At 45.1% G+C, this 17,437-nt stretch overlaps 1 protein-coding gene and 1 long non-coding RNA gene across 11 annotated transcripts in view; one reads left to right on the top strand and one right to left on the bottom strand.

Moving 5' to 3' along the window:
- The window catches only part of Pi4kb (phosphatidylinositol 4-kinase beta), a 32,306-nt gene that overhangs the window by 3,474 nt on the left and 11,395 nt on the right, over positions 1–17,437 (bottom strand). For 7 of the 10 annotated variants that reach the window (NM_031083.2, XM_039103230.2, XM_008761333.4 and 4 more), the window contains 7 exon segments: positions 4,577–4,842; positions 6,846–6,969; positions 7,140–7,244; positions 7,953–8,062; positions 9,802–10,029; positions 10,842–11,069; positions 14,875–14,919. In NM_031083.2, the coding sequence (NP_112345.1) occupies positions 4,577–4,842; positions 6,846–6,969; positions 7,140–7,244; positions 7,953–8,062; positions 9,802–10,029; positions 10,842–11,069; positions 14,875–14,919 (1,106 nt within the window). 10 annotated transcript variants of the gene reach the window in all.
- Positions 6,862–8,846, top strand: LOC102547008 (uncharacterized). The gene is made up of 2 exons (XR_591218.4): positions 6,862–7,002; positions 7,794–8,846. It is a non-coding gene; the product is annotated as an uncharacterized LOC102547008 (long non-coding RNA).

Raw genomic sequence — 17,437 nt, 5'->3', positions numbered from 1 at the left:
AAAGATACGTTGTACTGTAGCCCATGCTGGCCTGGATTTACTGTTGTGGCCTAAGTCTGCCTCAGCCTCCCAAGTACTAAGATCATATGAATGAACCATCATGTGTGCTGAAAAAACTTTAAATGTAAAACAGTGGGGCAAATTACATTAAAAAAAAATCTTAGGAGTGGCATACTACAGGCCAGCTGTAGTTAGAGGAAGATACCTCAGGTTTTTGTGATTCCCACGTCAATGTCAGTAGGAAGAACAATTAGCATGCTAATCATGTGATGCCTGGCCTATTCAGCATGACCAGTCTTTTCGATATCAATAGAAGCTCTGTTAGGCCAAGCACTCATGCCCAAGCTGAAGGCCACCTCTGAGTTGGTCAGACTGGCTGAAAGGAGGGGTAGAGAGAGAGCAAGACCCACCTGAGTCGTGGGAAAGCACTAACAATGTAGCAGTACCCACACAATCTAGAGAGCAGAACAATTCTAGATGTCTAGACCCAGTAGAAAACAAGTGACTCCACCCCCACCCGGAATGCCTAGTGATAGGCAGTTTCTCTCATTCTCTTAACTACCTGGCCAGGCCTAGCTTCTACCCACAAAGCTGTCTTGAGACTCCTTTCAACATAGAGGGTTTTGTTTTGTTTTTAATTGTCCTAATTTACTGTTTCTAATTTGTTTTGACAGTGACTTTTTTTGGATAAATTTTTAAAAATGTATTTATATTTCACCTTTTAAAATTCAGAACATAACAAATTCCATTTACTGGAAAGTCTACTATTAGAAACCCCTGAAGTGCATTAATAAAGCGAGGTAAGTTTCTTGGTTGCACAGTGGACATGCTCTTTTTTAGTTCCCCCAAGTGACAGTTGTGTCCAATTTTGCTCCAAATTTCTATTAAGATCTTATTGCCTGGATACACCAGAGTGAACATTTTTTTCCAGAAATAAGAGTGAGTAAAGAACTGAATTTTTTTTTCTTTTCTTTTTTCTGGAGCTGGGGACTGAACCCAGGGCCTTGCGCTTGCTAGGCAAGCGCTCTACCACTGAGCTAAGTCCCCAACCCTAAGAACTGAATCTTAACATTGGACCCAACCAAGTGATAAGACATAAAAATTTTGGCCCAAATGGGTCCTACCTTTGTTGAGTTACCTTTCCTTTATATAGGCAGAGACCCACAAAAGGCTGGGTGACATACAAAAGAAATCCATATGCCTTTGCTGGTTTTTTGTTAGTTGATGTGTTTAAATTTTTTTTTTTCTTTTTGAGACAGTTTCATGTACCCCAAGCTGTCCTGGAACATAGGAGGATGACCTTGAACTTCTGCTGTGTCTCCCAAGTGTGTGCCACTCACTGTGCTTGGTTTTAGAGTACTGGAGACTGAATCCTGCCTGGGCTTTGTGCATTCTAGGTGAACTCCCTACAACCAAGTCACACACTCACTCCTTCCCATACCATCCCCGCTTTTAAAAGCAGTTTGGGGAGATGGCCCAACAGGAAAGAGCACTGGCTCCTCTTCTTCAGAACCAAGGCTTGACTCTGGAGACTCACATGACGGCTCACTGTCATCCAGTTCCAGGGCGGCTGGTACTCTCTTTTGGCCTTTGTGGCTATGAGGCATGCAGATGGTGTACAGACATACATGCAGGTAAAACATTTACATAAAGTAGAAATACAGTTAAAAAAAAAAAAGAAGCAGCTCTGGGAAGTTCTACTAACGAACAATTTTGAATGATTTACTTTTTCTGGGCCTGTTTTAGCATGTTTGTATTAATGTTAAAATCACCTGATGGGGGCTGGAGAGATGGCTCAGTGGTTAAAGAGTAGTTAAGCTCTCCTTTAAGAGAACCCAGGTTCAATTTTCAGCACCTATAGTGCAGCTCACAACTTTAACTCCAGTTCCAGAAGACCTGACATCCTCACACAGACATACATGCAGGCAAAACACCAATGCACATGAAAAATAAAAGTCACCAGACCAATGACTGCACACTCTGGTACACTCTGCATGCTATGCTGAAGAAGATACTATTGCTACTGTAATGACAAGCAACAGTTTTGGCCAACATGGCACACTCCTCTATTTCAGACTGACTTAAAGCAGGACAGTTATGAGGATGACTGATTTTACTTTGTTTTGTGTAATCATGTTGAGTATGTGATTTTTATAGCAAGTTGGAGCCTAGACCTAGTTGATGAACACCAACAACTTTCTTTTACTTGTGGCCACTTCTTATGAGATGGTCCTCAGTTGTCTTTTTTTTTTTTTTTTTTTTTTTGAGATAGGGTCTCATGTGGTCCAGGCCTCAAATTCCCCACATAGCTAGGATGATCTTGAACTTCCTGCCACTGCCTCCCAGTGTGAGGTCTACAGGTCATCATGCCTGGTTTATGTGGTAGTGGGGATCAAGTCCAGCGCAAACGTGAGCTATATCACCATCTCAGATTATTCCTTTTACGTTGTTAGGAACAGTTTATCAGGGCTGGAGAAATGGTTCAGTGGTTAAGAGCATTGGTTGTTCTTCTAAGAGGACCTGGGTTCAAATTCCCAGCATCCACAGTGGCTAACAACTATCTGTAACACTACTCCAAAGGGAGCTGATGCTTTTTGGCTCTGCTGGGCACACTACGCTAATTATACACAGACATACATGCTGGTAAAAAGTTCATACACTTTAAAAAAGCAGAATAAAAAATGGTTATCAGCTCTCTGCCTTGCCAAAGAACAGGCTTTCATCTTCCAAACATTTTCTTTTTGGTGGTGTTATTTACTTTTATCTTTACATATCAGTTTCTGAAGTGAAATTCCTGACGTCTAACTAGTGCCAGCTTTCCTGCTCCCCACTCACTGAATCCTGGAGCTGAGCCCTGGGACAGCCTAAAACTTTCAGTCAAGATCCATGTGATTACACTCTCCCTCAGCTCTCAGACATACAGCCCTCTCATTTCCTTGTAGGCCCAGCAGAGAGGGCTATAGGCTCCCAAAGCTCCTACTGATACTTATCTTCCTCTTGAGGAAGCACTCCCCTAACAGGGTTTTCACTTGATGTAGGTGGGTATCCATGATGTGCAGTCACTAAATAGATGCTAGACTTTGAGAAGCTGCTCAACTGACTAACGTTAATGGGCTGCCATGTCACTGGGAGCCCTGGAGACATAGGTCATCAATTTTTTTTAAATGGTGTGTGTGTATGTCTGCATGCGATCTCGAATGTACGTATATGGCACGCGCCATACGTGAAGATCAGATGACAACTCTATGGAGTTGGTTCCAGGGATTAAACAATACCATTTGCCCACTGAACCAACTTGCCAGGCCCCAGCCATGGTATGTTCAGGGAAAGGTTCAACCAAAAGAAGCATTCAGGCCACAGACCCCAAACCACTTGCCTGTAGATACTTTTAGATGACAGAGCATGTGTGGAGTCATTATTAATGTATAAAATGCTTCACCTATGTGAGGTTAGGCCTCATAAAATTCATGTGGTATGGAAAAAAATGACAATCTAGACAAAACAAAAGATACTAAAAAACTGTGGAAATTCGAGACAGGAGAGATGGCTCCGTGGCTAAGAGCATGGGCTGCTCCTTCAGAGGATGCTGCGTCACTTCCCAGCACCCACATGGAGGTATACGACTGGCGAGAACTCCAGTCCTAGAGCATCCAATGCCACTTCTGGCCTCCACTGGCAATAGGTGCACAGACAGACATACATGCAGGAAAAACAGCCAAACACAATTAAAAAAAAAGTTTGCACTAACTACGTTCCCAGAGGTCCTGAGTTCAATTCCCAGCAACCACATGGTAATGTCATCTGATGCCCTCTTCTGATGTGTCTGAGGACAGGTACAGTGTACTCATAAATAAAATAAATCTTTAAAATTTTTTTTTTTTTTGAAAAATCATGGAGTGAGTAGAAAGGGGAGTGTATGACTGGGAATTTCAAGTTTATCTCTATAGAATCCCTCATTCATTTCCTTTTTTGCTTTTGGTCACTGACACTGGTACCAGGCTCCGTTATCTCTTGCTTTCTTGTTAAGGACTTAGTCACACCAACCCTCATCCTCAGCACCATACAGCATCAACAAAGACCAGAACACATCATTCCTATCCTGCAAAATAAAATTCTCCCTGAGTGTGGTGGCAGAGGTCTTTAATCCCAGCACTCAGGAGGCAGAGGCAGGAAGAACTCTGTGAGTTCAAGACCACCCTGGTCTACATATCAAGTTTCAGGACAGCCAGGGTCACAAAGAAAGACCCTGTCTCAAAACAAAAAACCCCAGACGCTTCAGCCACATGTACTGCCGATGTCACTGCCTGCTATCCATGTTTTGATGACACTTCCTCATCTTCCCCCACAACTTCATCTGTCCTCACCTTTATCTTTTCTCCCTATTCCCTCAAATGTTCGCCCCTATAAATCCTGTTTCCTTCTCACTTTCTCTAGCACTTGTCAGTTTTCCTCTTTGGTTTAATGTCACACAAACAGATCTTCCCTAAAAATACATTGTCTCACCAACTGAGAACTACATGTGAAGGGAAAGAGAAGAGCCCTCTGAAAGATGAGATGAAGGGCACAAGTCACTTACCTGTCCTTGACTTGTAATAGGTAGCAGACCAAGCAGTAGCCAGCACAACTTTGCACAAAATTGCGCTGGGCACTGAGGAATGCCTCAGTGGTGTAACTGCCATGCTCCTGCAGGAAGTAATCGAGCAAGGAGAGCTGTGACTGTTTCTTCACCTGGTGGATGGACACAGCGTTGACTACTGGTTCAATCATGCCACTGTCAGCTGAAATCACAAGAATCTTATATGGCTTGATCCAAAGAGGCACTCGCTCCTGTTCCCAAATGGACTGTGAAGAGACACAAAGGTATTGAGAGTGGCTCATCTTTCTCCAAACTAGAGAATAACATTTTCTTTTCAACTTCTCTCCTTGGTGTCTTGGACTGCAGGACATTAAATAAGTCACACTCACTGACCTCCTAAGAACCAGGAAGTTTTCTGTGTGAGACAGGGACTCATATAGGCCAACCTTGAATTCCTGAGCCCTGTCTCCACATGTTCTAGGATTACAGGTGTACACAACCACAAATAACAGAACTGGGAAGTTTAAAAGGAAGTTCAGGGCCTGGCAAAGGGAAGGAACTACACAGAGAGGTAAGAAAAAGGTAGAGAGAACAGGAGCTCTACCACCTAAGTAGGGAGAGTAGGAGCTTTGGATATATGTTTGAGTAATGAAAAGACGGGGCTTTAGGGGCTGGAGAGATGGCTCAGCGGTTAAGAGCACTGACTGCTCTTCCAGAGGTCCTGAGTTCAATTCTCAGCAACCACATGGTGACTCACAATCATCTGTAAAGGGTATCTAATGCCCTCTTCTGGGGTATCTGAAGACAGCGACAGTGTACTAATATAAATAAAATCAATAAATCTTAAAAAAAAAAAAAAGACGGGGCTTTAGGGGCAGAGAAAGTACTTTAGAAAATGAAAATACTTTTGGATAGGGTGGCATAAGCCTGTATTCCCAGCAGCTGGAAAGTAGAGGCAGAAAGATCATAAGTTTGAGGTCAACCGTGATTACAGCCCAGTCAGAGGTCAGCCTGAATTACATGAGACCTTGTCTTCAAAACAAAACAAAATGAAAGTACTTAAGCCACATGTCATATACTGCTTATAATCTTAGCATTTGGGAAGCTGAGGCAGGAGTAATGGGATGACACAAGAATAGTAGTGGCTGGGAGTGTAAAGGGTACAAAACAAGTTCTATTTGGCTACAAGTGAGATCCTTTCTAAAAAACAAAACCAAAATCAAGAGAAAGTTAGTTCAAGTTACTTCTATCCCTCAAGAAACCTACAAATATACAGAATTGGATTGAACATATCATCAACCCAGGTGATAAATATCTCAACACAGTTTGGCCAGGCACTGTGGTGCACATCTGTAATCCTAGTACTCAAGTTGATGTATGGCTTCATTGTCATGAGTTCAAGGCCAGCCTGGACTACTTAATAAGTTCCAGATAAACTTGAACTACAGTGACCCTGTCTCAGAAAGACAAAGCAGCAGATGGAGAGATGGCTCAGGGGCTAAGAGCACCTCCTGCTCCTGCAGGGGGTTTGGGTTCAGTTCCTAGAACCCATGCGGCTTCTTACAACTAACTCCAGGTCCAGGAGAATCTGACACCCTGTTCTGGCCTCCATGGACACTGCACACACATGTTATGCAGGCAAGCATGCCAGGAAAACACCCATATACATAAATGAAAATATATGTTTTTTAAAAAGACAAAACAAAACCCAAACAGTTGAGCACAATGTAAGTCCATCCATCCTAGATCATTTGGGAGGTTCTGGCTTAAAGTACAAATCCAAAGTTTAGTGGTACATGCATATCATCCTAGCCTTGGGAAGTGAAGGCAGGGGATCAAGGGTACAAGTCCATTTTTGCTATAATTGAGTTCAAGGCCAGCCCAAATTACAAGATCCTATCTGAAATCACACCCCTCAATCAAAAAAGACAAAAACAAAACAAAACAAAACAAAAAAAAAAAAAAAAAACAATAAAGAAAAAAAAAAAGAAAAAAAAAAAAAGACAAATGTGGCACTCTGACATTCAATATCAGAATAGGGCAGATGCAGTTCCAGAAAAAACCAGCAGAGGCCACCATGGCACTGTTCATTATGTGGCTGTGCTTCTCTGGAGAAAGGCAAACCAGTTTCAGCGTAATCTTCCCATGCAGACCTGGGTAGAGAGCAGGTACCCAGCAGAGCTCCCTGGAGCCTTTCCTTTCAGTGCCCCCTTCCCTGTGTTTTTTGTTTCCTTTCTCTACTGTGCTGAATTCTCTTCCTTTTCCTTACCTGCAGTTGTTTCAACACCTGGAAAGCCAGCAGCTCCTGGCGAAGGTCATCTCCACACTTGACAATGACTGAAAGGAGTCGCCAATTGGGAAGATGGCCATACGGGGAACCTTCTCTGATCCTCCTGTGAAGAAAGCATTCACAGGATGATGCCAGGGTAAGGACTCAGACCACAGAGGAAGCCTGATAGTGTTTAGAGGTAGAGGGGCAAGGGCGGAAGTGAGCCCCTGAAGAAGTGAGCCTTGGAATATGAGGGGAGTACTCGGACCACTCTCCACCCTCTACTCTCCTCACCGCACTTTCTCCTGCCAGGGCTCTTTGAGGGCGACTGCAGAAGGGTCTTCAGGGTCTCGTTTGAAGGCTGTGGGAGTGTGAGCCAGCTGTTCTGAAAGGCGCCGTCTAGCAGGAAGAAAACACAATTTACTTAGAAGTTATCTCAGAGCTGCACGTCCCCTTTCCCTTGCCTGTTTCTAGATTCCTGGTAGAGTCTTGGTGCTGGGAAAGCCAGAGAAGGAAGCTTAGTCAATGGTACCACTGTGCTAACCTGGTAGTTTGTGATCACGTTAAAATGTAGAGAGCCTGGCTTTCCTCATTCCTCTATCCCAATATTGATTCACAATAGGCATGACTCCAGAATCTGCATGTATAACAAGATTTCCTCTCTGCCTTCAAAGAGAAGGATTACACTTGGGGGGTCTCACTTTGATTATTGGAACTGAACCCATGGTCTTTCACATGCCAGTCAAGTGCAACTTGAAGAAGTGAAACTCAAATACCCTCTGGGGCACTTTCTTCTTTTTGGAACTCTTTCTCTTTTTTTTTTTTTTTTTCCTTTTCTTTGGAGCTGGGGACCGAACCCAGAGCCTTGCACTTGCTAGGCAAGCGCTCTACCACTGAGCTAAATCCCCAACCCCTGGAACTCTCTTAAAATGTCATTTCTTTTTGTAGTAGCTCAAGCAATGTCTCAGCTCCACCATCAGGGCCTCAAGGACAGAACAAGGACAGAATAAGATAAAGGAGAGAGACACAAGGCTGGCAGCTGGTGACAAACACAGGACAAAGAGAGGCAGAGTGAAGAAGATGAAGGATGATGTGATCGGGCCATACCTGATGTCCCCTGCCGCAATGAACACAGGCTCCTTGCTCTCCTGGCTGGTGATGCTGTCCACCGAGAACTGAGAGATGTTGTCACAGCTGTTGGTGTGCACTTCTGGGAGCTGGGGAGAGCAGATCAGAAGTGCTAAACATGGATCTTCCTCTTGCCCCTGCTCACTTGCCACTACCTACCTGTGGCATGGTGGCCTACCACTCCCATCCAGCCTTCTCCCAAGCCACCATGGTTCCACATCACTATGGCCTTCAGTCATGGATCCCATGGCAGCAATCTCAAAGTGTGAACTAGTCCAAGAGAATTCATGGAATTGCATAAAATGCAGATTCTCAGTTCTCACCATCAGCCCAAATTAGAACTACTGGGAATGAAATCTAGAAGCTGAATTTTTGTAAACTTTCTAGAATAATCCCAACACTCTCTAAGAACAGTCTCAAATCCTGCTTTCCCAGCTTCCACACCACACCCAGATGTATTTCTTCAGGCAAAATCTCCACTCTAATCTCCTCACTTTGAATTATAAAATATTCTTCTGGGCCCCAAGAAGTCTCTGTTCTTCCTTTTACAAAGTGCTCTCAATTCCACCTGCCATCTAATACCCAGTGACGCGTGTCTTCATTTTTCTTCTTTTTTTTTATTTTCTTTTTTCTTTTTTTCGGAGCTGGGGACCGAACCCAGGGCCTTGCGCTTACTAGGCAAGCGCTCTACCACTGAGCTAACTCCCCAACCCCTTCATTTTTCTTCTTAAGTGTCTTCGTGTAACCTCGACTGGACTGTAAGAAAGACAGAGATCTGTCTTTTTCACCAAATGCTACCACAGAAAATCCTGCCCCGCTTTTCTTCCGACTGCCTCATAATAAAGCTGGAGTTTCTTCCCATGGCTGACAGAGCTGAGTGAGTGCACTGCTCGGCAGGTCTGTGCCGGCCTCTCTAGCCTCACTCATCCCTGCTTCTCACCTCACACTACACATCCAGTGCATACCAGTTTCTTTTCATTCCGACCATGGCCATGCTCCATCTTCTCTTTCTCGGTCTGAATGCTCTTTGTTCTGCTAATTCCAAACATGCTTTAAGCCTCAGCTGAAAGATTACTTCCTCCAAGAAATCTTTTGATTCCCATGCCAAGTCTGAGTAAGCACTTCTCCACCTTTGTGCACTCCCAGAATGTCTCATGCTCCCTGTTACAACGCAGATCACACCAGACTACAACTGTCAGCTATCTGGTCTGATTCTGTTAGCACATAAACTCTTGCAGGCTTATACCAAGTCTCACTCACTAGCATATAGTACTCGTGATCCTTCTGTTTCAACTTTTTAGGTGAGATTATAGCTGTGAGTCACTACACCCAGCTATAAATATTTGTTTCTTTTTTAAATATTTTATGTTGATGAGTGTTTGCTTATGTGTACCATGTATGTGCAATGTCCACAGAAGCCAGAAGAGGGCACCAGGTCCCCGAACTGGAGTACTGACAGTTGTGAGCCACTACAAAGGTGCTGGAAAAGGAACCCATTTCTCCACAAGAGGTCTCCGGCCCTTTATATATTTGACTGAATGCATGCATAGCTTGTCAGTCTCTGCTGTCCTCAACTTTATATAGCAGATGTTTCTTAAATGTTTTATTAATTTCCCCTAAGTCTAGCTGTTCTTCCTTATATTCAGCCTGAACTCCTGCTGTAAGAGAGCAAACTTGAACCTGTTCCAACCAGCTCTTCAGAGCTTTCCTTCTCACCCTGCTACTATGTACAAATATTCACAGGGACACAATATTCATGTGCCTCACTCTGCTAACACGGTATCAAAAGCTCCCGTGCCCCCAGGACTATCTCCTTGGAGTTCCTCACCTCCACCTGCAGCTCGCCTATGTCATCCACCGACCAGGCTTCATCGTCATTGTCATAATTGGGCACAGTGCTGAAGCTGCCAGCCCGCTGCTCGTGAGTGATACCACATTCCGGCAGGTTCTCCACAGACCTCGTACTCCGAATTCGGTTTTCAGGAATCCGGGCAGGAACATTAGTTGTGTCGAAGTTTTCACATTCAAGAACTTCCACATAGATCAGGTAGGGAGCCTGGGTGGGGGAAGAGAGCACTGGCCACTACTTCCCTATCTAAGTTCTACTGACACTGTTCTTTCCGTCCACTCTTGAGCAGTCCATTATGACGGTTGACAACATGCACAGGTAGCAACTTGCATCACATTTGGGTAAAGGGTGCACATGCCTTCTGAGCCTCCTCTCAGGGCTTCAGAGCACATGTGCAACCAGGAAAAACAGTCTCAACTACCAGTGAGTCTTTCCGAGAGGCCCAGAAGCTCTGTGGGCTCATGCTAAAGTCAGGGCCCAGGAAGGTAGACACAAAAACTGGATAAAGTGAGATGTATCTTACAAAAAAAATCCTAGTTTTCAATACTTCCTCTGCAAGGAGAGTGTGAGCCATGAGGACTATTCCAGTGGGAATTGGAAACATTTTCCCTAACAGGAACTGGAAGCATTTCTTTCCTTTCTGTTCACTCTGATCAAAATAGTCTTATAAACTTTTTCCTTTACATATATGGTGATTGTGCCTGGTTAGGCTAAAAGTTAAGAGAAAGGCTGGAGAAGCTACCAAAAGGAGGGTAAGGAGTAGGTGAAAAGCCCCTCTCCCTCAATATGGCACAAGACAAACTGAAATTATTAGGCTACTTTGGCCCATAAAAACAAGATTCAAGAAGTTGGGCAGGAGGGTTCTCAGGTTCTCAGCATCACAAGAGCAGTGAGGTAGAGTCACCTTTAGCACATGCGCCATAAACTAAACGTGTTCTAGCACGGCAGTGAGGAGCAATGCCTGAGCAACCATGGGAATGCAGTCAGGTGAGGGAAGGGTCTGGGTGAGAGCCACTTACCTTATCCTTGGAATTGAGGACAACAGCTTGTGTGTGGGGCACACGGACCACGTGGTGGTCAAAGCCAGCTGTGGGCAGCCAGACTCGGGCAGGGAGCTTATGGTTGAGCAGGGAAAGTTCTGAGATCAGCCTTTGTGTTTTTTGCTCTTTAGTGGGGAGCGTGGCCAGCCGTTTGCCGATTGCCATCAAGGACTTGATGAATTCTCGCTCAGGGGCCAGCCGGACAGGCTACAGAGGGATGAGATTAAACCAAAGATGGTAAAGGAAACCTTGAAAAGTGTGGCCTGTCCCTCTTATGTCCTCCTGGCCAGGGACCCTAGTATTTAAAGAACCCCAGAAACGGAGCTACCTTTGGCTGTGACAGGAGTTTCCACCCTACTCTTCTCAGCTTGAATTGGGAGAACATGGCCCTTTTCTGAAGGCTACTTCCTGGGGACTCAAGATGGCCTGAGCTCAGCTCACTGGGACAGAGTCCTTTCCTTGGAACAGAGTCCTCAAAACCAAGCCTTTAGTACAGGCAAGGGGACAAGGCCTCAAAAGGCCATCCAGGACCTCAGACACATCTGGGTCTGGGTCTGTGCTAAGGGGCTCTGCCAGGCCCCAAAATCTAGGGTAAGGGGCCTGAATCAGTATTTTCCCATTCAAAGAAGGAAGATGCTCTTTACCCCAAGACTTCTATTGTTCTCCATGGCACGCCCCCCAACCACCCCCACTCTTGTAAGGGCTAAGTGCACATGCAGGATGGAAAGAGGATGCGCAAACTTTATTAATGAGGGCATAATCTATGGGAAAAGAGAAGGAAGGTGGAGGGTGGTTTGCATAGGTGGATGGAGAAAGCAACAGCTCTTTCAGCTCTCAATGGCCCTTCTAAAGCTGTCTCTAGCAAGCCTCCTGGTTCTTCTCCTCCTCTGCCTCTCAGACACCAGGCTTCCCTAAGCCTGGTTCCTCATGTCAGGTATTTCAGCAGTTCCCAGAAAGGCCAAAGTCAGTCTGCAGACTAAGGTAGGGTGGGGAGAAAGATGGACTCAGATAGACATGAGTAAGAGTTCTATTAGTCTAAGCCTTTCTATGACAGGGACCTTTACCAAAACCACTAAGCTGGACAGAACGGTGTACAACTCTAATCCTAGTTCCTTGAAAGGCAAGGCAAGGAAGATCACAAGTTGGAGGCCAGCCTGGGCTCTATAGCAAGAACCTGACTCAAACAAACAAAACCCCATACACTGATGGCATGGTGACCCACATTCTAGCACTCAGGAGGCTGACACAGGAGGATTGCCACAAATTCCAGGCCGACTTGGATTAGTGATCGCTAGGTCAGCCAGTACTACATACCAAAACCCTGTGTCAAAACAAAATCAAAGAGACTTACTACATAACTCCATACTCTTTTTTTTTTTTTTTGGAACTGGGGACCGAACCCAGGGCCTTGCGCTTCCTAGGCAAGCACTCTACCACTGAGCTAAATCCCCAACCCCACAACTCCATACTCTTATCATGTCTCCTCAGCTACACAGAACAATCTCTTCTTTTTGGGATAAAATTTCATTTATCAGGATTTTTCTCTCCCTTTCTCTCCCTTTCTCTCTCTCTCTCTCTCTCTCTCTCTCTCTTTCTTCTTCTTCTTCTTCTTCTTCTTCTTCTTCTTCTTCTTCTTCTTCTTCTTCTTCTTCTTCTTCTTCTTCTTCTTCTTCTTCTTCTTCTTCTTCTTCTTCTTCTTGGTGCAAGAGTCTTGGGTGGAACTCATTATGTAGACTAAGCTGGTCTTGAACTCACAGGAATCCTCCTGCCTCTACCTTCTCAGTACTAGGATTAAACTTTGCTTATTTTTCTGACTCAGTTTTTACCCTCACTGCTCAGTATTACAAAAAAAAAAAAGAAAAAAAGAACATTTTTTGTTTTCTTTTTTGACATTAAGAACAAACTTTATTCAAGACTTCTTTTGTTAATGAAAAAATTATTTCAAGAACTTCATCCACGAATATACAATCTATGGCTTCCACCTAACTAAACCCCTCTACTCTCTCTTGAAGTCATGATTTTGTCTATAATAAACACCATTTTTTAAGAAGTAGATTTATTCAGAGTTTGGACACACTGGGAGCAGAAAGACCCAGTTTTTCACCCCATCTTCCTTATATAGTTTACAATATTATAGAAAAGATGAAACTACTAGGCTTGGAAACTGTTTTTGTTTTTGAGACAGGGTCTCACTGTGTAGCTCTGACTGGCCTAGCCGTCAAACTCAGAGATCTGCCTGCCTCTGCCTCTGTATGTGCTGGGATTAAAGCCACATACTACCACACCTGGCTAATTTTTTAAGAAATTATATATGTGCATGGGTGTCTGCCGACATGTACGTCTAATACCATGTGTGTGCAGTGCCCATGCAGACAAGAAGAGGGCATCAATCCTGAGACTGAAGTTACACATGGTTGTAAACCATCATGTGGGTACTAGGAATCAAACCCAGGTCCTCTGTAAGAGTAATCGATATTCTTTACCCCTGAGCCGTCTCTCCAATCCCTCATTCTTGATTTTCTACAGCTCGTACTAGTCCAATTAGTGTTGTGCATATTGCAAGTGTTTAAGGCTGACCAGGTAGTAGGATTGGGAAACCTATCATGAGGCTCATTCCAGAGAAAACTGATTCCATCTCCTCCATTAGCTACTGACTGCCTGGAGCTCTTCACTAGGGGCGGGGCCTTGTTACCTTTTCCCACCCAGAACCTTCTTTTGAGCACTGAGCAATACCATGTTTACCTGTACCTGAAGAATAGAATCAGGGTGTAAAGAGACCCACGGCCTCTACTCTATGATGGGGGAGGTGGGCTGTGTAAAAGCCCTGCACAGTAGTGAGGAAGGGAAGCTTCAAGGACAACGCTTAGGGAGAAAAAGAAAATAAGATGGACCTGGACTTTGAGGGTCTCTAGACATATCCTGGGGGCTTCATACAGCAAGGGAAGAATGAGGCCCTGGTCCCCCCCAGGAAGAGAGAGGGCTGGAGGTGGGATAGAGAGCTAAAGATTCACGCCTTCATCTTGATCCCCGAATCCATCCACTCAGGTGGGAAAGGGTCACTGTCCCAAGGGCCCTCCACCCCAGCCAATTCATAGTCATCTCATGTAGAAAAGGCGGGATTCTTTTCCATTCTCATGTCAGCCTTTCAGTTGTAGACCCCTGTTACCTAACCATATTGGATATGACCCCAGGCCTCCAAAAAAGAGGCTCTGCCACACGGGAGGAGTAGGGATCACGATTAAAGGGGATCAGCACAGGAACTAGGCAACAGATTGGGTAGATGAAGAATAAAATGTTAAAAAAAATATTTTTTTTAAATCATCCAAACTCCCAGAGGGTCCAGCATTTCCTCTCGCGTCTTTGCCCAGGAACAAGGTCCAAGACCCTGTAGGACTAGAGGGTCATGGGTTAGTCCAGAGAGAATAAGAAGAGAGAACAGGGATTAAAGGATATCCTGGGCAGTGAGCTGGGGAGTGGGAAGAACTCAGACCTGGAAGAAATGAAGTTAAAAAGGAAAACCAGCTGTGGGAAGGCAAACTTTCCCTCAGGCCAATTCCTGTTTGTTTTTGGAGTTGGCTCAGCTAGCACAGGGTCTAACATTTAGAAAACTGAATAAATATTTGATGGGCTGATGGCTGAAGCCATGGGGAAAGGGTTCTTGGTGGGAGAAATGGGATCCTGGAGGCGCCTGCCAAGCAGCCCTTGGCTCTAATCCAGGGGTAAATTCTACCTCTCCCAGCTGTTTGCCCCAGGGATGGAGGAGCTAGGGCTAAGCAGCACCACATTCCAGCTGCTGTCTGCCAGCCAAGGATCAGTCAAGCCTGTCTGGGCCTGAGCCTGTCAGGGACCGAGCAAAGCTCAGGGGGAATGCCTCCAGGTCTGGAAGCCTAGCATGGAGATCCTAATCTCTGGGAATCAAAGGGGTCTTCACTGGTCATAGAAGACACAGGACGGAGAGGAAATGCGGCCGAGTGTGGAGCCTGCCACCCAGTCCCAGCCTGGCCCCACTTACGGAACTGAATGAATTATCAATACTCTCGGTGCTGGAGGAGAGCTCCTGGGAAAGGGCCAGAGGGCAGCGGGAAGAAGGGGAGGGGTTGGGGGGAGGGAAAGAGACAAAGGCAAAGAATTTAGCTCCAGTTTGGTTCATAACTGCTTCTCTTGTGCAGCTATATCTTTCGCTTTAGTGAAAGATGGCCAGCCTGGGACTGCCAGTTGCCAGAGTCTAGACATCTGTGGGATGTTGGGAAGATAGACACTCAGACCTTGAGGTCAAAGCTGAAGGCCAAGGCACTTTGCATTTTCTGATTTATCTTCTGTTCTTGCCTAAACGAATCTGCCTTTTAGATCAAAATCCTAGAGCTGGGTCCCCAGTGCAGTAACCGCCTGGCCAAGGCTCATTCACATGCCTTCAGCCAACCCTCCTCCTCATGGGGACAACCACAAACTGCATGACCCCTGGGGTACAAAGTCTATGTTCTTGTAGCTTCTTGGTAATCTCGGGAAGAGCTAAGCTTTCAGATGTACACAACTCCTCTCAGTCAGCCCAGTGATCACCCTAGGAAACCTAATCCCTACCTTGAATCTGTGTGACAAAGAGCATCCCAGACCCAAGAACCTGAAAGCTGTGGGCTAGATGCTCAAAAATGCATCAGTTTTCTATCTTCCAAACTTCCTTAGGCTTCCTGTCAGGCTATGACACTAACTATATTGTATTTTTTGACCGATATTAGACAAATAGATCCTAACTAAATCCATCTGAGAGAGCTAATTAGCAGGGCAGTGGCAATCTTGATTCCAGCCCAAAGTCTAGATCCCACTAACCTAAACATCACCCCAGCTGAGGGCAGTAACACATGCCTGTAATCTCAGTACTTTGAAGGCTGAGGCAGACAGACAAGAGTTGAAGACTAGCATAGGCTACATACTAAGTCGTTCTTAGAAAACAAACAAAAAAATTACAAAATAAACACCCTTCTCCTGTGTTCAGCTGGTATCTGGGAACAAAGTGAAGGGAGGCTCATCCACTAATTGTGGAGCAGTACTCATGCACTGGGCCATCTCTCCTGGGTTCTATACGCGGTTTCCAGGAGGGAGGAGCCCAGACTGAGGCAAAGTCTTGAGAATTCCTAGAGCATCAAGGCAGTGGGCATTGCATTCTATTTTACAGTTAGCATTTCAAGCCTGTGCTTAATTCAATTCTGTGACTGAAGTTCTTGATAGAAGCACTACATTTGGGTTTTCCTCTAAGAATCTAGGCAGAAGAGCATTTGCAAGGTATGGCCACACTTGGACACACCCTACTTTGGGTAGGAGTGGGAAGAGAAGAGGCAGTGAGGATGGCAGAATCTGTTATAATCTGCTGGTCCAACTTCTATCCTTACACTAGCTGGGGAAAGAATAAAGGCAGATGATTGGCTCTAGCTGATCCTCTCCCCGACAAACCCCAGTGGACCATTAATGTCCATGGCAGGCAGTAGGATCTCATGATCTGTTCTCCTCCTACTACCTAGGTTTGAGTCACTTGTACTGAGTCAGCTTCAGGGAGTAAAGCTGAAGCCAAGAGCTGACATCACACCCTTATCAGGATGACATGCAGCAGATTTCTCTGTACAAAGGTTACAGCCCTAAAAAGACAAAGCTCATCTCTTTGGAGCGTCATTATGTAGGGGAGAGTGTGATTAAGGGGTGATACCTAAATCACTCTCTGGTTCTTGTGCCACCCTGCCAACTCTATGCCAAAATATTTATCATTTGGCCACAAATAGGAAGGAGAATTGAGGCTGATAAGAAGTGCTTTGGAGGGGTGGGCTTGGGTGTGTCTGTGACTCTGTGGGGAACATGAAGGAATCCTCATAAGAACACGGAAACTCCGGAAACGGAGACTTGTGAGGTCTGGCCGGCAAAGGAGAGTTTTGTAGGAGACTCCAGGCAAAAAGTAGCCTCTTCTCTTCCAGAGCCCCTTCTTCACTTTTTCTGGAGCTCCTCCATAGTGGGAGGAGCATGGGATTAACCAGAACCCACAAGGACAACTAAGGCTGGGAGCACAGTGTCAGGGCACACTCAGAAATTCTCCTTTAGAACATCGTGCTTGGGCTTTAGTAAGGAATGTGTATACTTACTGCTTCCGGAAACTTTCCAAGAAAGACGTACACTACATAGATTCTGATATTAGAGCTCTGGTGTTAAGCTTTATCAGCTCCCAGTCCAAGAACAACATTTTATCCTCCATCTTTTTGCACATTGTACAAGGATAACAGCTAATTGTTTAGTGAATGGATGTTTCATATAATGGAGGAAGAAAGGAAAACCAATTCCCTTGGTACCTCAAGCACAAAGGCATTGATAGACACATCATTGAAATATCAAAAGGGACTGGCAGAAATTCCTGAGCTGAAGTCTGTCTCCATGCCTAGTGGTATTTATGTTTATGTATCTGATTTCCCAAGGAGCCTCAGTGGAGTTAAGTGTCTCGCTGTCAGCATCAGATAACCCAGGAGGGCCTCGGGAAGTGCTCTCTTTTTCCTTTCCTGGATTAGTAACCCAACAGGATCCAGGTGGGGAAGAAAGGCAAC

Source organism: Rattus norvegicus, chromosome 2 (assembly GCF_036323735.1).
Source record: "Rattus norvegicus strain BN/NHsdMcwi chromosome 2, GRCr8, whole genome shotgun sequence".
Taxonomy (NCBI): domain Eukaryota; kingdom Metazoa; phylum Chordata; class Mammalia; order Rodentia; family Muridae; genus Rattus; species Rattus norvegicus.
The sequence above is the reverse complement of the archived record's forward strand: the minus strand, read 5'-3'. Positions and strand labels throughout refer to the sequence as shown.